General features: G+C 38.0%; 3 protein-coding genes across 5 annotated transcripts in view; 2 read left to right on the top strand and 1 right to left on the bottom strand.

The window, feature by feature from the left end:
* LOC132197204 (disco-interacting protein 2) overlaps positions 1-8,649 on the bottom strand; it is a 98,851-nt gene extending 90,202 nt beyond the window's left edge. For both annotated transcript variants that reach the window (XM_059620335.1, XM_059620333.1), the window contains exon 1: positions 8,461-8,649. In XM_059620335.1, coding sequence (XP_059476318.1) covers positions 8,461-8,545 — 85 coding nt within the window. In that variant the 5' untranslated portion in view covers positions 8,546-8,649. The remainder of the gene's footprint in view (positions 1-8,460) is intronic.
* A 346-nt stretch (positions 8,650-8,995) lies between these two features.
* Positions 8,996-13,059, top strand: LOC132197205 (serine/threonine-protein kinase PRP4 homolog). The gene is made up of 8 exons (XM_059620336.1): positions 8,996-9,232; positions 9,360-9,783; positions 9,883-10,147; positions 10,205-10,842; positions 10,922-11,145; positions 11,915-12,206; positions 12,261-12,375; positions 12,432-13,059. The coding sequence occupies exons 1-8, from the start codon at positions 9,228-9,230 to the stop codon at positions 12,872-12,874; spliced, it is 2,406 nt and encodes an 801-aa protein (XP_059476319.1). The 5' UTR covers positions 8,996-9,227; the 3' UTR covers positions 12,875-13,059.
* Positions 13,060-13,494: 435 nt separating this feature from the next.
* LOC132197209 (uncharacterized) lies at positions 13,495-20,734 on the top strand. 2 transcript variants are annotated; one of them, XM_059620340.1, is made up of 3 exons: positions 13,495-13,737; positions 18,401-18,488; positions 19,431-20,734. In XM_059620340.1, the coding sequence occupies exons 2-3, from the start codon at positions 18,408-18,410 to the stop codon at positions 19,869-19,871; spliced, it is 522 nt and encodes a 173-aa protein (XP_059476323.1). In that variant the 5' UTR covers positions 13,495-13,737; positions 18,401-18,407; the 3' UTR covers positions 19,872-20,734. The 2 variants fall into 2 exon arrangements, with proteins under 2 accessions (XP_059476323.1, XP_059476322.1); XM_059620339.1 differs by having other exon boundaries at positions 13,501-13,737; positions 18,398-18,488.
* The last annotated feature ends 805 nt before the right edge of the window (positions 20,735-21,539 follow it).

Raw genomic sequence — 21,539 nt, forward strand, 5'->3', positions numbered from 1 at the left:
CTTAAAATTTCACAAGCAAACATGAAGCCCAGCAAACGAATCTAGTCGGGACCAAAAGTTTAGAATTTGATTAGAGAATTGCTCAAACGTTGCTTTTGATTTCAGTGCAGATTTCATTTTAAAATAAATTTATGCAAGCGAAATAATCATAATGCAAAATATATATTTAAGAAATTTGTTTGACACACTAGGTAAGAAAAATGCATAAAATTATATTATGAAATGAAATTTGTTTTCATGTGTCGTTTCGAGGCTTGGGGAAAATTCACTTTCGTAAATGCGAAATAAAACCATCAGATCTCCATATAACACGACACCTCTCTCGCGGCAGCAAAAACATGAGATGAATTGCGCAATTTCGGGCGAACAAAGGAGCACCGCCTGCCTGCGAAAGAAAGAAAGAAGCGATGGCGACGATTAATTTCCAGGGTACGGGTGCGGAAAAATTACATGTTCAGCATCAGGCAGGCACTTTCTCGGTCGCACGTGATGCATGTTGCAGAGCGAGGGAAGAAGAAAAAAACAAGAGTGAAACAATATCAAGGGCTGATGTAAGAATTTGCGAAGGGGCCACTTGACAAACGGCGGCGAAACTAAATAGGGAGGCAATCTATCTGCACATAAATCTCCGGTTTTGCTGCAAACGGTCAGCAGCTTTCACCAATGGACGGCGGACAAATTTGTTTTGTTATCCGACCACGGTAAGGGCCAAAGTTCGCGATAAAACGTCGCAAGTTCTTTTGAAACGCCGACGTAGAATCTAATAAATGTCGCGATCGCGTGTCAGCTTCTGGAGAATAATTGTATAATAGTTTAGCCGACTTGCTTGGCGATTGTCGGAGGGTGGGCTTTGTGGTGAAATATAAAATTGTACTATAAAAAAACGGTTTGGATGTGTTTAAATAAGAGTTATTTGTATTCTGGTTTCGTGAGAAAAATTATGTGGCATAAAAAAATACATTTCAATTGAAACATTAATTCCACGTTAATATGAAACTTTTAATTATTAAGAATATGAATTTTTTTATAATTAATTATTATAATATTTATATGCAGCAGATTTTGACTTAGATTGTAAATATAATTCTTTAAAATTCTTCTACGTACCGCTATACGTACAAATTATAATTTTAAATTTTATCATATTCAGCAAGTTTCATTTGTGTAAACTGTTAATTACCTTTCAAATAAATTAAGCTTTGTACTCTCAGGTGATATGAATTTAATCATGCTTTTGCACTTTTCCACTATAACAGGCAGACAGTGTTCCGGCGTAAAAAGCTCTTAAAATTCTTGGCTCATATACCCATAAAGCTAAATTTAAAGCTTCTTGCACTCGTGGTATTTTTAACCATATTTTGCGCTCAGCCGCCGAGCAACGAGCCCATGTTTAAATTTACCAAAACAAAAAGAGGAGATGTAAAAGTTTTCCTAAACATGCGGTTGAAGCCGAAAGTTAACTCCATTTTTCCTAGGAAACTTTAAAAATTTGCTATAAGAATATCACATATTAATCGTGAGGCTAATTGTGAATACTTTCTTTTATTAAATATAAATGAGAGAATCGTCCATAATTTCTCACCCTCCAAGTGCAATAAAAAAAGTCTGAACTCAATCACAGACAGATAGATCATTGTTTGACCCTTGCTTTGAAACGAGACGTGTCATGTTCCCCGTCACAGTTGTGTGACCCCGCCACGTGATCTCCCGTGCGCACGACTTGCGTGAATATTCAACGAAGCCCGCCGTCGTCCCGACGCAAAAAATTGCTCTCGATAGGGGGTGACTTTCATAGGATGTGCCGCCGCCGCCGGGGAAAGGGTTCTTGAAACAATGATGAGCATGCATATGCGCTTATCAGATTGAATGCCGGAGTGCACACACACGTCGCTCCATTGCTTTTAATATTGCGCGAGCGAGAGACAAACACACCCTTCATTGTGAGCAGAGAGGCTCGATGGAATGCGGGAAAACAATGCGCGCGAGCGGTAATAATGAGGCTGCGTTGCATTATATCTATGGCAGGCACCTTGGCCCTCTGTCTGTGTACCGTCACGTGTTGTATTATTGTGATTGGATTTGTGGTCTGTTTTCCAGCAGCAGTTGGTCCGTGGTTTGTTTGGCAAAGCACCAATATTGTGATTCTATAGCAGATACAAATTATGAAATATTAATTATATTATTCAAAAGAATTTTGTGAGATTTTTATTAAAATTTTCTAGATAATTTTGCATATAACAACTCTTAACTTATTGCTCAGAAGGAAACATTTATGAATAATTTGAGAGGAAAAAAGTTTAATGATTGAAATAATCTTCTTTTTACAGCGATAAATGTTTGATAAAATAAAATAAAAGGCCTTTAAAAAATAGCTCTGCAATAGTTTGATTTTAAGGCCTCATTTTATTTTATTAAAAAAATTTTGTGCAGCCAAAACTTTACATTCTTTAAAATCTCGTCTGGAAAATTTAAAACTTTGTCAACAGAGTGAATGCACGAATTGAAAATTTATCACAATCACGAGAGGTTTATAGACGATTTCTGGCAAGAATACTGTGCTAATATAAGAGAGGAAATCGTTCACCATACTTCCTAAATTGCGGTCTATGGGCAGAGCGTGCTGAGGGCACTTTAGCCACAAAACGATCTTTCTGCTCAAGAGTTTCACCGGCAGCCGCCAATTGAAAATTGGAACTTTTCGCCCCTGTGCAACTGCTTGAGTGTTAATGAAAAAATAGTCGGGGAAAATGAGAGACTCCAGCAAGATTTTTTTATCAAGAAAATTTTCAACGCCGTCGCGATCGAACAAAGTTGAGTGCAGCCGTGTTATTGTCAATTTTCATGTACATGACAGGGGGATGCCATAAAATAGTGCTACTCGGCGTCTGGCGCCACGGCAATTCGCCATGCCTCCGGAATAAATGGGCGAGAGAGCAGCGGGACGGATGGCTCTCTCGACTCTTCTTTCTGTGAAAAGCTCTGTTACCGAAATTCGCTTGTTCCACATTCCTCGGAAAAAACCAGAGCTGTCAGCAGCTCGGGGTGACAAAGGTGGCAAAGGAAAATGGGGCAATCGGAAAAGGTCGAAAACATCCATCTTTGAAAGGGATGGTTTTTTTCGGCTCAAAAGGCTTTTGAAACTTCTTTTCAATTGACCTCTGCCAAATTGATTAGAGAGGAGGAAATTTTTATTTGAAGAAGCTATATCAGTTCAACTCTCATATATTTTTTTGTTAGTGGATTTTTTAATATTAAATAATTACTTTACTTCTGATCCAAAATACTAAATGCTAAAAAAAATTGGGAAATTTAAATTCAGGGGTTATAGAATTTGAAATTATGATTGTGATGAAAAAATTTTGATTTTAGGGCATTTAAAATTCAAATTGTATTTGTCTAAATAATATGATTTTATTTTCAATTAAAAGAAAATTATAAAGATAAATAAATTAATTAATAAATTTTTTCACCCTGATCCTACCCTAATTTAAAATGAATTGGCGGGTCAAATTTAGGGGGACAATTTTAATAGATCACCACAGTATAATATTTTTGGGATTTTAAGGAGAAATTTCAAGAGGCATTTAAAGTTGCATTGTTTATAACTTCTTTTTTTAGCAAGTTGGAGGTTTTCTCTTAGCAAGGCATCAAACTTCAAAGTTAGTTCGCACTTTTCGCTAAGCCAGACTTGTTTACAAGTGGAAGCAGTAAAAATAAATTTGAACTGGGCGGCCTACGGCTTTGACTGGAAGTGCAAAACACAAGGAGCGCACTTGTAGGACCTCCCGCCGCTATGGAGTCGTAATGCGATTTGAGTTGCAGAGCGATTGCAAAAAAAGAGCCGAGTAATCTCCAGGCTTGGAACGAACACACGGGGACGTGTTTTGACAGGCAATAAAACGACGCCCTTCCTCCTGCCGTGCGTCGCTCTGTTTGCTTAGCCTCGCTGAATGCACCATTAAAAATGATAAACGCCACCAAATGAAATCATGCACCGAATCAAACAACCATTCGAGTTGAGGATAATCCGGGCCCATTGAGCTCGGCTCGGCCGGAATTAAGCAAACATTTGGCCCATTTTCAAAGCCCTACATAATCTGTTGTGGAGCCGCACTGGCAGCGAGGAGTCTCCTCGGAATTGGGGAGCGGAGGGGGCACCACCAAGACCGCTCTGGTATCGACCCACGCGCAGCCCCTGTTCGCCAACAACCCCAGCATCACACACGCGGCGGGGACCGGCCTTTGAAATCCTCTTAAAGTTGATGCGTCTCAAATAAATTCGTGCACCGCTTTAACGACAGGCCGCATGGAGACAAATTCAAAACAAGCTTCACTTTCATGTTCTTTTCGTCAGAAGCCTTCTAATATTCTCTTGTTTCAATTCAAGTGAACCATACATAAAAAGCAAGGAATGCTTTATATGATGCTTCATTTAATTGAAAAGTTATCGTTTTTGCATTGATATATTATTATACAAATTAGATAATTGCAGAAAAATACATCTCACAAACTAAAATTTAAGGATTGATTAATTAATTTCTGGGTTTTCAAAGTTTCTGGAAGATCTCCTTCTGACAATTAATTATAATTTTGAATGGCTTAACACCCTCAAAAGTGAGCAATTATCCTAATTTGATCTTAATATTTTATTGCCTGCTTAATTTTAAGCACAAATTATAAATCAGGAACTATCAGTAACTTGTTCTTCATTTATTTTTTCTAACTTTATTCGTATTTTAACTTGCAACTTTCATTAAAAATAAAATAATTTCGTTCAAACTACTCATTTCTTTCACCGTTTTTCATTAAAGCATTTTACTTCCTTGCCAGCTGATTGTGGCTTTGACAAGCAGGAAACATTGTTTCAAAACTGATTAGAGTTTATCCTAGGTTTATCGAGGAACTGAATTAGAATTACAGAATTATAAAAATTACAAGCTAAAGAAGAAATAACAATAAATCTGCTGTTTGGCTTGAGTTTTTCGAATATGTTCAGAAGCAAAGAATTTTTTTCTTTCTTATTCAACTTGGCTGCAGACCAAAGGAAAATGAGAAAACATCTCGGCCAATTATTCTGGCGAGCCATATTTCTTGAAAACAAATTACGAGTAGTCGGGTCTGCATGCAGTTACTGCACGAAAACATTTTTACGGTTTTTACGACCTCAAAAGCTAGATGGTAGGGGAGCGCAGAAAGGACGGAAAAGACTGTGTGTTTTTAAGACCACGCGCCTCAAGTTTAAGAAACAAAAGACAGAAAAGTCAGTCGACACGAAGCTAATTACTTTTTGCTGCATGGGCAAATCTCAAGGTTGAGAAGTTCCTTGTCAGAAGGACGGAAATTTATTTCCCTTTACTTAAATAAATGGCAATGTGGTGGTGAAAGAAAATTAATAATTTTTACTTGCTTCCTTTGCCGGTAAATTGTGAGTCATTCCCCCGCGGCTATCTAATCGCACTTTCCCTGTGGCGATAAAAGTTCTCTGCGATGATATTGAGCAAACATTTGCCCGCATAGGATAGGAGGAAACAAAATATTTTATTTTGGCCTTGCTATGTGATACACTCCACTGGCCAGATATTAACACCAAAAAAAGAGGAAGGGCCGCCGCTTGGGGCTATTTAGATTGGGCGATTTTTTTAATTAGGCCAAAAGTTTCGGTAAAAAGTTAACTTAAATATTTCCATTAAAAAAAAAAATAATAAATAAATAAATACTTCAGTCTGAAAAATTGTTATTTTAGTGAAAAAACAAAACAAAAAGAGAATAATATAAATTCTGAAAACTTATTGCACTCTTTTCAATTGACGATGTATTAAAATTTTTAATTCAGTACATGCACATCTTACATATAATAACTATTTAAGCATATTTAAGTTGGATTAAACTAATATAAATTTTAAAAAAATTTCACGATAAATAAGGAATCTCAATTTTAGTGTTAATAGAATTTATCATTCCTAATATCTGAAATTCCTTGATGAATTTCCAAAACATTTTTATCAGATAAATTTTTGACCCGCAAAGTAAACAAGACTTATGTACTTGAATGCCTGTCAACCAATTTTCTGCGACGGCAAAGGGAAGCTGTGCGTCTCCATGACAAACGAGGTGGCTCTATATATTTATTTTTCTATTTCTTTATGCTTTTATTTCGCGAGTCATTGCCGTGCAAGGTATGGAGCAGCAATTGCTGGCTGCGTAGGAGAGGCGGAATGCCTTGAATAATGCGTGTACACCGAAACGGGCTCACAGGCAGCTGCACTTTTATGACGCGGCGGCCGCGCACAGGTGATAATACTACATAACAAGGCAGGTGCCAATTCCGCACCGCTCGCTGCCCATTAGAACTCGGAATGGCTCCACTATTTCCCGCGGCCTACCGGAAAGATTTAATCCTGACCAAAATTTTCTCTCCACTACAAAGCTGCTCAGCCGCCCACCGACCAACGAGTTAAATAAACTAGTGCTTTGTACTTGGGCACAAGAATCATTTGGCAATGAGAATTGAGAGACTTGTTCAGAAAGTAGAAAGGGAACTGGCTGTACCAATATTTATACATTTTGTTTCTTATTAAAATTTAACTTTTATAAAAGCACGGAATTGTTGAATTATTATTCGGAAAGTTTCTTTTATCTTTTTTTATTAATTAGAGATAGAAAATTGTTGCCAATTTTTATTATTATTGTTTATTCGTCCACATTTTTACAAAACATTGATTACAATTACTTGTTGAAAACAATTGATTTAAAAAAAGGAACTGTTGGACAAAACAGCACCACCACTAGCTTGCTTGATTAAATTTAAACGCAAAGAATTGTCGTATGCAATATAAAATTAAAATAAAATAAAAAACGAGATATTAAATTGCTTTAAATATTTAAAATGTGGTGGTGCTATTTAGTCCAAAAATTCATTTCCTTCCAAACAAACTTTGTTTTAATAATCAAATTGAACGTAACAATATAGACAAATAAACTACAATAAAATATTTATGATCGATTATTAAATTTTCAAGCTTTTCTCAGATTCTCTCAAATTGGCAAGGTTCCCTTGGTGTTGGTGAGTGCGACTCCTCCTAAATCTAGCTCTCGTCTGTCCGGCCAGTTGAATCGTGAGTAGGACGAAGCTCGTCTGCGACTGAATAATTCAATGCCGCCACGGCGTGCTTAGATTTCTCAAGGGCTCTTCTTCTACGCGAATAATTAACACTTTGTTTTCTGTTGGTGGTTCAAAATGCCAAAAACACCCTTGCTATTTTTGCTGCTTTAATACAAAACTGGCAATATTTGACTGAAAAAATGATCGGTTACAAAATTTAAAATCAAGAAACTATTTTCATGTTCATAAATGAAGGATCTTCTTGCAAATTTGTATTACTTTAATAATTAAGAGTATTCCAAAGGTAACAAAATTTTTCCTGGAAGAGAAATTTCAAATACCATCATAAATTTAGAATATATAAAAATAATTTAAAACTCTAAAATTTTTGTATATTTTGAGAAAAATTTTAAAAAACTTTCAACTTATTTTAGCCCAGCTCAAGGCAGTCCAAACAATTCTTATGAGAAAGAAATTTTAAACTACTAACATTACTTCATCAGAAATAGATAAGGAGGTTAAAAATAAACGCAGTATTATTATTTGACCTCTTCCGCATAGACAGACTCCAGCTTGTTGTTTTTCGAGCAGTCCTTCTGAGCTTCTTCTATTTGACCACTCTGGAAAAGGTCTAGAGAAATAAGTAGAGAGGCCGGGTCAAACTGTTTGTCCAGCAGTGACGCAACAACCAAATAACGTTCGTTCGCCGTCGTCGGCCTGTGCGTTTAATAATAAAGATGATGGCCTGCCGCTTAACACACTCCTTATGTACCAAAGTACATAACACACAGTATATTTATCCCTGAGCTCTAACGTTTTCTCATCATCCTGATGACTCACTCGATCAGTAAGCCAAGATACACCTCAAAGGTGACAAGTTGGCCGAGAAATGAAAATAGGAATTTTATAAATAAATATTTAGGCTCATACGGGCTCATAAATAATCTCAACTTCATTCTACTAGGGGAGTTGAATCTCTGCAGAGAGAAGCGACGTGCGGGGTTTTGAGAAAAAAATATTCAGCCACAACAAATATGTTTTATATCTGTTAATTTTGCAATTAAATGCAGCAGAATGAAAATCTCTGTCTGGGGCAAGCAAAAAATATTTAATGCGGCAGTGGGGGTGGAAATTTTTTCCGCACAGACGCTGCTCCCCCTGCTTTCCGAAAACACGTCCTTCCGTGGCCGAAAATTTTCTTCCCGTAAATCTGGACCAAAATAATTTTTATAAATTTTAGTTCATGAATGGGAACGACAGAACTAGAGTTAATTACGCCCTTGGTCAAAATTTGGGCTTGAAAACAAAATCAATTGAAGTTAGTGGCGAGCCGCGGCGGCTGCGGTGTTTTGGCCTACCTTCGGACAGCTCCAGGTCAAGCTCAGCCAGTTTGTCGCGCACATCCTCGGGCAGCGTTGATATGTCTACGGTGGACTCGGCCATGCTTGCTTTCGCACAATTTCACTGATAATTTCCACTGACAGTCTCACAACCCTTCGACATCGACTTTTCCATTCCTCGCCATTTTACAGATCCGTCAAATAATCCTTGCAGGTGGCAGCACCGGCTTACCAAAACAAACCCCACTGCTCATGTTGCCAAGCGCCTATTGGCTGCGATAACCCGACTGTCAGAAGTTGGCTCACTCAGCCTGTTTTACTACAAGCTCCGACTCGAAAAATAGCCCAAGAGAGAAGCACCAACGTTACAAAACTTAATTTGATTAAATAATATCCATAAAGTTGAAGGTATATAACTAATTCTATTTTATTTTAAATCGAAAATAATAAAATATAGTTTTTTTATTATTGAAACTTGCATCATCATAATCTTTATAATGAAATCTTTTATAAACACTAATAATTTTAAGTTGGTAGAATGGTTAACTTCAAATTGATCGTCCGCCATACTTGTGAGTTTTGCAAAACGTAACGTAAACTAGTTGCAAAAAGTGGGAGATTGTTTCATTGCATTCGTTTACTTCGTTGCGTCAACCAACTAATTGTTTGCGCATATTTGATAATTCTGCTGAGTAGAAAGTGAAAATCCTCTCAATCTACCATAAAACCCACGAGCGCACCTGGATCTCATCGCTTAAACGCTGCCAACGCTGGTTCCAGAAAAAATGGGGTAAGTTCCGTGTTCGATCGCAAAACTTTAATCATTGCGGAAATACTAAGTATGTCACTGTTCGAGTGTTATTATTATGTATGTAGCGAAAGCAACAACTTGGCCTAATTTTCCGCCTTTGTTCCAGCATCGATTCGGACCCAGAGGTCGTAATGGGCTCAATCGACAAGACGAAGAAGAAAAAACACAAGCACCACAAACACAAAAGTGGTCATAAAAGTAAGAAGCATCACACGCCTGAAAAGGTCGAAAAGAAAGCGCACAAGAAAAGCAAACACAAGCATAAGTCGAAGCACGGTAAGTCTTCAAAGCCTGAAAAGATCGTGGTACCCGCTGTGGTTGCGGTTAAAGAAGTAGAGCAAATAGTGGTACCGGTCAAAGTTCAGCCCATCATCAATGGAAACGGCACCACTACTGTTATGGAGCCCGTCATTATCTCTGAGGATGAGGAAAGTGATGTCGGCGTTCCAAGGCCAAATAGCGACTCGGAAGAAGTGGATGTTGGAATAATTGAAGATGATATGAACTTGGAAGAGCTAATGAGGCAAAAAGTTAGTTTTTTTTCTACATAATAACCTCACTTAAATATCTCTTTCCCTTGTTCATAATTAATTTAAATGAAATTAATTAATTTTCTTTCCTGATTTAAGGAATTGCTGCAAGCTCGACTTGGTGCCTACGAGTCGGAAGAAGTGGAAAGTGAAGAAGAAAAACCGGAGCCTCAGGTCATCACTTTGTTTGATGACGAAGAGGAAAAAAAAGAAGCAAAACCTACGCCAAGGAAGGAGAGGAATGAGAGGATTGTTTCAGAAAGGCCTCGTGAGGAGAGGCCTGATAGGCGAAGGGAACGTGAACGCACCCCAGAGCGAAACAGGGATCGCAGGCTAGATCAAGGAGGCCGCAGAAATTTTGAAAGTATGATTTTCCATTTTTCCTGTACTTCTGTAGATGATTTTTATTATTCTTATCCAGATGCGAGAGATGCAAGAAGAGATGACGAGCGGCGGTTCAGAGATGATAGGCGGATGAGAGATGTCAGAGAAAGAGACCCAAGGGATGCTGATCGGAGGCGAAGGTCGCCGCCTCAGAGACGAGGTAGCCCCCGTCGAGATGGCGGTAGAGACAGGTACAGGCGGTCCCGCTCTCCCAGAGGTCGTCATGGTCGGGATGACCGGGGTCGCAGGTCTGAGAAAAATGATAAGTTCAAAGGAAGTTTGTCTGAAGGACTGAAAGTGGATGACTCCTCGTCGGAAGATGAAGAGCTGTCCAATTTAAAGCTGGAGGACGAAGAAGAGGACGAAGAGGCTATTATTGAGAGAAGGCGGAAGCAGCGAGAGGAGTTGCTGAAGCGTCTGGGAGCAAGTGATTCTGCGCCAAGCAGCGCAGTCAACAGCCCACTGCCTCCTAAGGAACCAACACCACCTCCACCTGAGCCAGTAAAGGAGCCAGAGGTTCAGCAACCACCACCGAGGAAGAAGAGGAAATTTGAGGATGCGCCGCCACCAGCAAAGGAGGAAGAAACAACTACAGAGAATGATAAAAATGAAAAACCCAAAAAGAAAGAATGGGACATGTTTGCTGAAACTGACACTTTTGGACAGTCGTTTAATGTAAGTGATGAATTAGCAGTTTACGTATAGAATTTTTCTGTGTTTTTATAGTTATTTTAAATTAATTATTGAATTGCAGAAACCTGGTGTTGTTGAGGAAGGAATGGAGAATCCTAGTCTGACGGACAATTGGGACGATGCCGAGGGATATTACAGAGTGAGAATTGGGGAGACGATGGACACTCGTTACGCTGTGTACGGATACACTGGACAGGGTGTGTTCAGCAATGTGGTTCGAGCAAGAGACGCAGCCAGGGCAAATCAGGACGTAGCAGTAAAAATTATCAGGAACAATGAAATCATGTAAGATATTGGGATAGGGGGGCAAAAGAAGAGCTCTGCAATGCCTCGGTAAGAATTGGCCTCGCCTCTCTTTCACGATTTAAGCCCGTTGTCCCCAGATTTTAACTGCGACATTGGTCTTTACAGACGAGGCGGCAGTCCTTGCTGGCCGGTTTCTGCCCGGAAATTACCCACCCTAGCAAAACGAATGCCCCTGGTGGCAGGTACAGTAGAATGTGTCGCTTGACGAGCAAATTGCTCGCCTGCTGGCATTAAAGGGATCTTATTGTCATGCTTGGAAGAAAGAACCTACCACAAGTAATGGGACACAATTTTGGTTCAAATCTTTTTCACCAATCAGGAATTTTAAATGAGCACTTAAAACCAATTTTTGGAATTTTTTCAATACTTGACTACTTTTGGACGGGTTTATGAAAATTACCTCTTAGCTGCTGTAGCGTAGAAACCATAAAATTCTATTTTGAGTTTACTGGGGACTTGCAATGCAGAGTTGTCAGACTTTGTGTTGTTTCCAGGAGTGGAGATCGTGTCCGGCAGTTCAACCAGCCTCCAGTTGACCACAAGATAAGTGGAATTGGGGCGACACTTGTGTCGCCATCGAGGGCTATTTAAATTTGCATGATGCAGGCCAATTCAAAGATAAAAGCGATTCCAGGGCTAAATTTTGCCTTTCTTTCGCGCACTTAACTTAAAAATCAATCTGCCCTTCATCGTCTTGCCCTGTGTTTTGTTGATTAAATGCCTTTGGCGCCCTGTTCTTTGCTTCCAGGCACAAATCTGGCTTGAAAGAGCTTGAGATTTTGAAGAAGATGAATGACGCCGACCCTGAAGACCGTTACCACTGTGTGCGACTCTTCCGACACTTCTTCCACAAGCAGCATTTGTGCATGGTGTTCGAACCGCTGTCCATGAATCTGAGGGAGGTCCTTAAGAAGTACGGTAAAGATGTTGGTCTTCACATCAAGGCCGTTCGCTCCTACTGCCAGCAACTCTTTCTTGCCTTGCGACTTTTGAAGAAGTGTCACATTCTTCATGCAGATATAAAGCCAGACAACATTTTGGTAATATAATGATAAAAATCACCTAATATACTCTAATTGTTGTCATAATTGTAGGTAAATGAAAGCAAACTGGTGTTGAAGCTCTGCGATTTTGGTTCTGCATCATATGCAAATGAGAATGAAATCACTCCGTACCTGGTCAGCAGATTCTACAGAGCACCCGAAATCAGTGAGTTCTGAATTGGTAAATTTGGCCTTAACAATTGATGTAATTTTTTCCTCCAGTTCTCGGCATTCCTTATGATTTTGGCATCGACATGTGGTCCGCTGGTTGCACCATTTACGAGCTCTATACTGGCAAAATCATGTTCTCCGGCAATTCCAACAACCAGATGCTGAAGTACTTTATGGACTTGAAGGGCAAATTCCCGAACAAACTGATCAGAAAAGGCGCATTCAAGGAGAAGCATTTTGACGCCAATTGCAATTTCCTGTCGCACGAAATTGACAAAGTGACGGAGCGGGAGAAGACTGTTGTCATGTCCACCATCCAGCCAACCAGAGATCTGGCCAGCGAGTTGATCAACAACCAGAGCCTGCCCGAGGACCAATTCAAGAAAGTGTCTCAGCTTCGAGATCTGCTGGACAAAATCCTGATGCTCGACTCGAGCAAACGGTGCTCCATTAATGCAGCATTGACCCACCCCTTCATTTCAGAGAAGTTTTAAATCAACGTTTCATGTTCGTGTAGTTTTGTGTCATTATTGTTTGATGAATATTTGATATTGTGAATAACAAAAAACTGTTGGAGAAATTTTATTTTAGTCGAAGTGTATGATTTTTAATTGCCAATATTTTCATCCTGACAGATTTGAATAAAAAAGAAACGCAATCGTGCGCCACTTATTAATTATTTCAAACTATTATTTATTGCAATATTGACAACCACTGTAAATCTAAATTCTGTCAATGTACTGGCCTTTGCAACAGAGTAGGTAGTACATGCAACTGGATTTTTAAGCGTCAGTGATTGAAGGGAACTGCGGCGCCTTTTGACCTTAATTTATTTCAAAACAAAATTTGCACTGGTGCAATAGCGGCTAAGCTGGCCCTGGGCCAAACTGGCCTGCTCAACAACGACATCAAAGAATTTTAAACCATGAGAAGAAAAAAATAGCTCTTGTCGTTATACTCGGCTTGATAAATTGAATATCTACTGAGCACCAAACTTGAGTATTTCACTCCTGCATCTATTTTTTCTTCCCACTAAATCCTATTGCCTCGGCAATTGCGTCTTGCGAGGGAATATATGAAATGCAGCTAAAGAAAGAGCAGCGCCGCAAAAAAAAGATACACCGCGCGAGTTAATTGGCACAGAGACGCACACTACGAGGTCGCTGCAGCAGAGCCTTCCCTCTCTGCCTGCGCCGCGGCGTGCGTTCCGACAGTACCAGCGCGCCTCCCGTCGTGGGCACAAGTGATTCGGCGAACGAGCAGGCGTGTTTGGTACGCGGTGCCTCTTTCAAGTCGAGTGTCGTCTTTGGAGAAACCTGTTGCTCTTACTTGGTTGTTCCCTATTTGTCTCTGACAGGTTAGTGTTCGTTTAATTTAATTATGCACGTGCACATTTGCCCTTCTTGCTAGGAGAATATACGCGATGAGCTGATTCTATACTGCAGTAGGACTTTAAATTTATTTAAAATGAAATCAGTATTATTTTTAAAATTAAAGTCTAGGAAAAAAAATTCCTTCAATTTTGACGCAACAAAAATAGGAAAATAGTATTAAAGAGATAATTGTATTTAAAACATATATATACATTTAAATTTCTTTTAAATATTTTTTGTGTATTTGCTGAGGATCCATTTTTTTTAATCTGCTTATAAACAAAAATTTACTTTAAGTATGTCCAGAAATTGCAATCTATTTCTTTTAGAGAAAAAGACACTTTCCATAGTTTATTTTTAGAATTTTCCTCAGAATTTTCATGTCCACTATAAACAACTCTCGACGCCTGAACTCACCGCGCAGCTAAATTTGCACCTCTCTCATTTTCTCCTTTACATAAGAATTATTTATAACGTGCGTGTGTTAATGAACTTGGCGTGCACCGAGTAACGCGCGTCCAAAATGCAGGTGCGAGTATTTCATCATTATGCGCAGCGCACTCGAGAGTGACTAATATCGAGAGATGCTCGTCCCCGAGTGGGTATGGCGAACTTCATATTTTTATTTTTTATTATCAGCTCTCGTATGTCTGATAACGTGAGCACTGCTGAGCACGTTTTATATAAGGGCGTTTTGAAAATAGCTCTCTCGATGAATTATAATAGCCCTCTGCTGGTCTGTCCGTTTTAACATGTGCATTTTTAATGTGGGAAATGAGAACAAATACACGCGCGCCGATCGGGACATTGGTCATTCAATTATTTCAATGCGATTATGCGTGGCACTGTATGATATACACGTATTCTTTCAGCTGCTCGTCGTCTAGCTCTTTTCAGAGCAGGGAAAACGAATCGACTTAATTTTTGGGAGCATGGGAGCTTTACATTATCGTTGGGCCTCCTTTGTTTTGACGTTCGATTCGTTGATTAAGTCGCAGTTTGACACGCTTTGTGCTTCTCGCCGCGCTCGAGAAGAGTCTCCAAACGAATTTGCTGAGAGCCGAAGCACTTCTAAAAAAATTCAAGCTATTTGCTGGCAGAATTAACTTATCAAGATAAAAACACGCCATCCGTATAAATATAATTTTAAAATGCTTGGGTATATTTTCTTGGGGTCAGGAAGATAAAAAGGCATGATTGTGCGAGTAGATGAGGTGAGCATTCAAAGTGCAAATTCCTCGTGTTTTTTACCGTGTTTGGTCATTTCTCCGTTCAGATGCTTGATTTGTTTAAATACTAAACTGTCAACCTATTTTCTATGTTTTGCTGCAGGCCTTGCGCCTTTTAGAGAATCTTGATCATGCTCTCTCAGGTCAGATTTCTCTAATTGTAATGGAACAGAAACATGGTTTTACCTGTTGAACCAAATGGAATTAAATTCTTACACAACTCTCAACTCGCTGGTGCGTGGCCTCTCAAGTTGTGTACTGGAAAATAGGCTTGTAAATGCATCATAAAACATCCAGCACATAGAGGAGAGTATTTCTCCTAGTTCTCATAATACATACTCCAATAATAATGATAACCGCTTGGCGAGTATACCACAATCATCGCAGAATACGATTTATTTTCGCGTTTTACGCTGACAAATTTCATGCTTAAAATCTTGAAATTTTTGTGATTTGAATTAAGTCGGCTTCTCCTCAATGGGGGTTTTTTTTAGTCGTTTATTTTTATTATTTTTTTTTTTTGTTTAACAACAAACGTCTTAAAAAACCAATCGAAGAAAAGTCAAATTCATTTGAGCTCGAATTAAATTTTCATCGTAAAATTTAACCACATAAAAAAATAAAGAAAACTCTATCCCTTTGTCGTCTTCCTTTTTTGCATGAAGGCTAAAAATAATTTTTGCAGATTTATTTTAATAATTTTTATTTACTTTGAAACTTTTAAGCTTAATTGAATGTTGTACTTATGCTCAAAATAAAATCTTAGATGCAAATTGTGTTTATTGATCTATCACAAAGGCATTTGCTGCCTTTCTTAAATTATATTTATATTACCTTCACTCTTGCGACACACACATGAAAATTAAAAAGTATTAGAAGATGAAATTTTTTATGAATTGGGTAAAAAAAAAGTAAGAAATGGGCTCAACAAAGATTATAGCCTTGCCGAATCACAATAAATGATGATGATTGCAAGAGGGACACAAATGGGCCATATTATTCATTCGTTTTGTCCAAATCAAATGCTCGGCAGTGTGCAAAAAAATATTTTATTATGACGCAATAATTTCGGTCCAAGCTTTACCCAAAAGGACAATCTCTATCGTCATTAAATATTTATTTAACAATGCTCAAGAGTACCGTTCGTGCAGCTTTTCACACACTCGCACAATAACCATAAATCTCCCCATGTAAAAAAATGATGTTCGCGCCGCATCCTGGGCAAACAGTTGAAAATGCATGCGAAAGAAGCAGGATAATTATTCAAGATGATTCGTCACATTCGACAGCATCGTCGTCGTTGACGTACACACAACTGCGATGGTCCTCTGTGATCTTCCGAATAAAAGACAGCACCAGGATATTGTGCTCGACCGCTAACGTGCTTACAAAAAGACTCATTTTTTTGCAACAAATGCTCGGACAGAACAAAGAAAAATATAATTTCATTTAAAGCCGCTTTTTGCCTAGAAGTAAGCAAGCATTCTTTAATGATAATGGCACTACGCTTCGAAGGCCAACTTGTGTGTAAACTGAAAGACGCCGCACGAAATTCTCACACAAAAAACGACAAAATATTACAAGAGACGAGACACCGTGCTTTGCTACTTCTTTTTTCGCAAATTGCCCAGAAAACGCTTTCATTCTGTGCAATTTAGTCATTTGCAACTTGAACATTTGCACACTCCACTACACCCGTTTTTTTAAACTCATTTATTGAAGATGGAAAATATTAATTTACGGTTGCTAGCTGCTGTATACATTAAATATTTTGGCTGTAGTTGTTGATATTGATAGCTAAAACTTTTAAACGCATCATAAGTTGACCGCTCTGATGATTCGAGTAAAATAAAACCGCTTCCTGTTGTGATCAAACGCAGATTGATAAGCGAATTATAAATTTCACTAAATTTGCTAGGGTAATTTTTTTCTATTTACAATGTAACTTTTTTAACCTAAAACTGGTAAGATTTAAATTGTCATTTTTAATGGGGCTGGAGCTCCAGACATCCTCAAACTCTCAAAATTTCAAAGCGACCAAGATTTTTTTTAAATTTAAAAAATAAACTTATTTTTTAAGTTATATATTATATTTTTGCAATATCTTAAATTTTATTTTTTTATCCTTGATTATAAAAATAATGATTCGCGAACTTATTAAAAACAAGAAAACGCCGACCAAGGCCAGAACCTTTAAAAAATCTGTGCAAATTTTACTCCTTCTCTAAAGAAATAATTGTTGGAAAGTGATTAAATCTTTTGTAGTTCTCAGAACAGACGTCAACACCGCCTTGGTTCACAAGGAAAATAATTCTCTAGTGTGTCCTCAATGTCCCAATTTCATTTCAAAAACACGTGCGCGTCACTGAAAATTCAAATGAAGATTTCAGTAGGCTCGCAATAATATTTTGACACCAACTTGTTTCGCAAAAGCATGGAGAAACTAACTGCCGGCGTCGAAAAGTACGCGTTTCACGTGTTGGCCCTTGCGGATGGGCAGTATTTCTGCGCGGTTCACGGCGTTATTTCGGGCGACGTGCGAGATTCAGGGGAGTTACTCTTGAGTCAGACAACGTCATTTATTCGCCTCTTTACTCTTCTGCTCTCGTGGGAGTGCAAAACAGAGTAGACTTGCCCTTCAAGCGCCGCTTTTTGCCCAACGCCCAAACAACCCAGCAACACACGCTAATTGCGCCACACCATAATATGCCTGCGCGTGTTACTGACCTGGCTCAACTGCAAAAACTATATATGTGTATTCGTCCCCCTGCTCCAAACCCCCTGCTTTGTCTCTTTTTTCACAACCGGCTCAAAAATAAACATCCGACCAACCATCTGCCGCTCTTTCTTTAAATTCAAATATTTCACTACAAAAGAAAAGAACTAATTGTAAGGAGTCCTTTGCAAGAACATTATTTATAAAATAAAAAGAGTTAATGTGCGAGCAAACAGGAGAGGTCCACAGTGCTTAAATAATAGTAATAATTGCCACTGTTGGAGATCAAACATTGCTCCATCAAAGTTGCGCGGTGCAGGTTGTCGGGCAAAAAACGTGTTGACTGAGTGACTTGAGCATGCATAATCATAATTACTAACGAGCTGCTACACATATGGCCGGCCTGACATTCAATGACCTCAAAAGCTCAATCGGACTGCAGCTGCCGAGCACACAAAAAATGCACATCAAATTAATGTCAATAGAATAAAAGAAATAGAAAGCAATGCACCTTGGTTTTTGTTGCGTTTTGACTTACTTTAAAAAAAAAAATCAAAAAAATTGTCAGCAATTATAAAATTAACTGAAATGTTTGTGTAGGTTTTCCGCTATATTAAAGTTACTTTAATAATTTTATTTTCGTCATTAAAAATGATTATAAGATGTCCTTTAATTATACCTGTCATTTTCTGTTTGTAGCAGCAGAAAAATGACAGAGGATTGTGAGACGGGCGAACAATGCCTCGACCATGAAACGGGCGAGCACTGCGCTGCCTTCACGTCTAATCAGGTGAGCAACTCTTAATGTATTGTACTATGTTGTGTGCAGTTGTGTGTGTTTTTCTCCTTTGACCTTGGAAGCACGAGATTCGCTGCGATTTATTCCTCAATTTCTTTTTTTTTTTCCATCAAAACCTTCCATCATAATTATGAAATATCTTAAATATTAAAGATTCTCGCTTTAATGTATGCAACACGCAAGGCACTGCCGATATTTTGCATAAATTAGTAAAGAAAATGTAAGTAATGAAGTGTCGGTTGCGTAGATTTTTTGTTTGCATCACTCGATTGATTTGATCTTATCAAGATAAATTATCTTTTTTGCGTAATAGCATTGAGTAATAACGGCACTCAACGCTCGTTATTAAATAAGAGCGACTATTTACATGTCTTGAAAAAAATTATAAATCAGTTTATATATTTTTTTTTTATTAATGTTTCATCAGTGTAATCCTTAATTTAATGCATCGTTATAAGTTTATTGAGGTGTATAAGGGTGATTTGTTTATATATCTAAAGAAAAAAAGAGAGAAACATTTAACATAAACACACACGAGAAAGAATATTTTCATATACTTGAAAATTTATAAATAAAAACCAATCCTTTGATTAATTTTTCATCATGAGTCCTTGTAAAACGAATTAAAACTGCTTTTGAAAACTTAAATCTAAAACAAGATTTGGTACATATTCTATTCTTTAAAGCCAAGTTTTTTCTCGCACAGTTTCAGTAAAACCATGTAAAAACCTCTTTAAAAAGATAATTTAATAAATTGATGCTTGTTCAACATCATTAAATTTATTAAATTGTCAATAGATTTAACTGCCAAATTACAAAAATCTCTATATTGTATAAAATTTTACTATGTTATTTTGATCACTCTCCTCCTTTCCTTTTGTAATTTTTTAAGTAGAATAAACAAATTATAATGTTGACATTTTTACTCGGCAGGTGCTAGTGGCGACGGACGCGGAGACGGGGGAGCGCGAGTGGCGGAACGCTTCGCGGGCGGCGCCGTCGTCGGGCTGCGGGACGCACACGTTCCACGTACCGCGCTCGCTGCTGGCCGAGGAGGACGCGGCGCCGTTGGAGGACGGCCGGTACCGGGCGTACTTAGCGTGCGTCGGCGTCGCACTGATTGTCTTTCCCTCTGTCACAGTGGCCGCGTGCTTCTTGAGCGAGGTGCTGCTGCACTGCTGGCACCACCGGCTGGTGCGCAAGGGTGCTCGACGCCGCCACCTGCCCTGTCTTCTGCAGCCCATGCAGCAGCTCGTAAGTGCGTTCTGTGCAGACTGCCAAGCTGACCGCTTCTACCGCACCGTCGACCAGAAGCGCAGGAACCGCAAGTTGAACAAGAACGCCCAAGTGCTGCTCACCGGCTCCGTCTCTTGAGCTCCAGCCTCCGCGGTGACCAATTCGGTGCATTTTATTGAAAAATAAATTAATAAATGCAAGAGGGAAATTATATCTCCTTCATAGGAGGTCAATCGAAAGCGACCCTCTGGCTCTCTGGTCTTTCAGAGTTTTCGAGCGCGGTTGGTTTTGTACATTTTTCTTTTCTTCAATACTCATTTCGATGAGTTCAGAGATGCATTTTGTTTGTACAGTCTGTGTTTCTGTGCTGTTCTTAAGGTTCCTCCAGGTGCAAGCCCTCTCCTTCTGTGGTGGCGTGCTTAACTTAATATTTCAATTAAATGTTGTATTGGTTAAGAAAATTTATTGTGCTTTATAGTTGCATTGTTTGAGATCTGATCACGTTCGTGCCAAAATGTAGAAATGTAATGTTGCTATTTTTGTAAATTTTGCAGCACAAAATCTTGTTTCTTCAGACTGATAACAAGGGTATGAAATCTGTTGACCCAAAATAAAAAGTTTTTGATAAACCCAAAAACCTCTTTCTTGATTGATGCCAAACTTGCTTGAGCTTATAAAGAGAGAAATATTTTCAAAGGAATGTTGTTTTATTTAATTTTTAGTAAATCTGCTTAACACCATAAGAATAAAATTTTCTCTAGTTGAAAATTTAAAAATACAGTTTTAATATAAGAAAATGTAGTTTTATAAATATTTCTTTCTAAAATTTTAATTCAGTTGATACTTACATTGCTAACTCTCCTATCATTCCAAGATATTTGAGAATTTCCTAAAATGACAACAGTTTTATTGTGTGGCGTGCATTCACAACATTAGCGATTATGTAAATTATTTTTTATCAATTGAAATTTTTTCCGTGTGTAGATTTTTAACAAACAAATTGTGTAGAGGATGAAAAAAATTGAAATTCAATGCTCACTTTCAAAAGATTTTTAGAATAAAGTGTTCTTTTTATTGGCAAAAAAATAAACCATGAGAGAGAGTTTTTAAAAGATACAACAACGATGTAAATTTTTGCAATAGTAAATTCCATTAGTTTAAAATTGATCTACTTTGAAAATTCAAAATAAATTTCTTTTATTAAAAATATAATTAATATTTTTGTTTCTAATGTGCCAAATTGTTACATCACATTAACCTTCGTTTTGTTTAAAAAGTGGAATTGTTGAACAATAAGGCACTATCACCACCAGGAAGAATTTTGCTAAATTTTGCGATATAAAAATCCCCATCTGCCGCTGAGAGTGAGCTTTGCTTGCCTTATTTTTATTTTCAATTATCATCATAAATTTTGCGACAAGTATGCCTCAAGTACGCAGTATACAGTTAAAAAACAAAAAAATTAAATTTAATAAAAAAAAAATTTACTTCTTTTTAATTTGATAATTCTTTTGAAAGTTTAATAAGTTTGTTTTAATGTAATAAAATACGTGTAACGTTAAAATAATCTTAAAATGGAAAGCGATACAAATTTAATTGAAATAATTGAATATTCAAGAAATCTGCAGGCATATAATGTATTTTACAAGAATATTGATATAATAGGATGTTATCTGCAGTATCCGCACACGTTTCCCTCGGTCCTTCTTTTCAAGCTCTGCAATTTAATTGCCGGATGGAAACGATTCACCTGGTTGCCGCACGGTGCCGTTGGCATGCACGAACACGCAATGTTTTCGTTCGGAA

This window comes from Neocloeon triangulifer, unplaced genomic scaffold, assembly GCF_031216515.1.
Source record: "Neocloeon triangulifer isolate White Clay Creek 2 clone unplaced genomic scaffold, ASM3121651v1 ptg000012l, whole genome shotgun sequence".
Classification (NCBI taxonomy): domain Eukaryota; kingdom Metazoa; phylum Arthropoda; class Insecta; order Ephemeroptera; family Baetidae; genus Neocloeon; species Neocloeon triangulifer.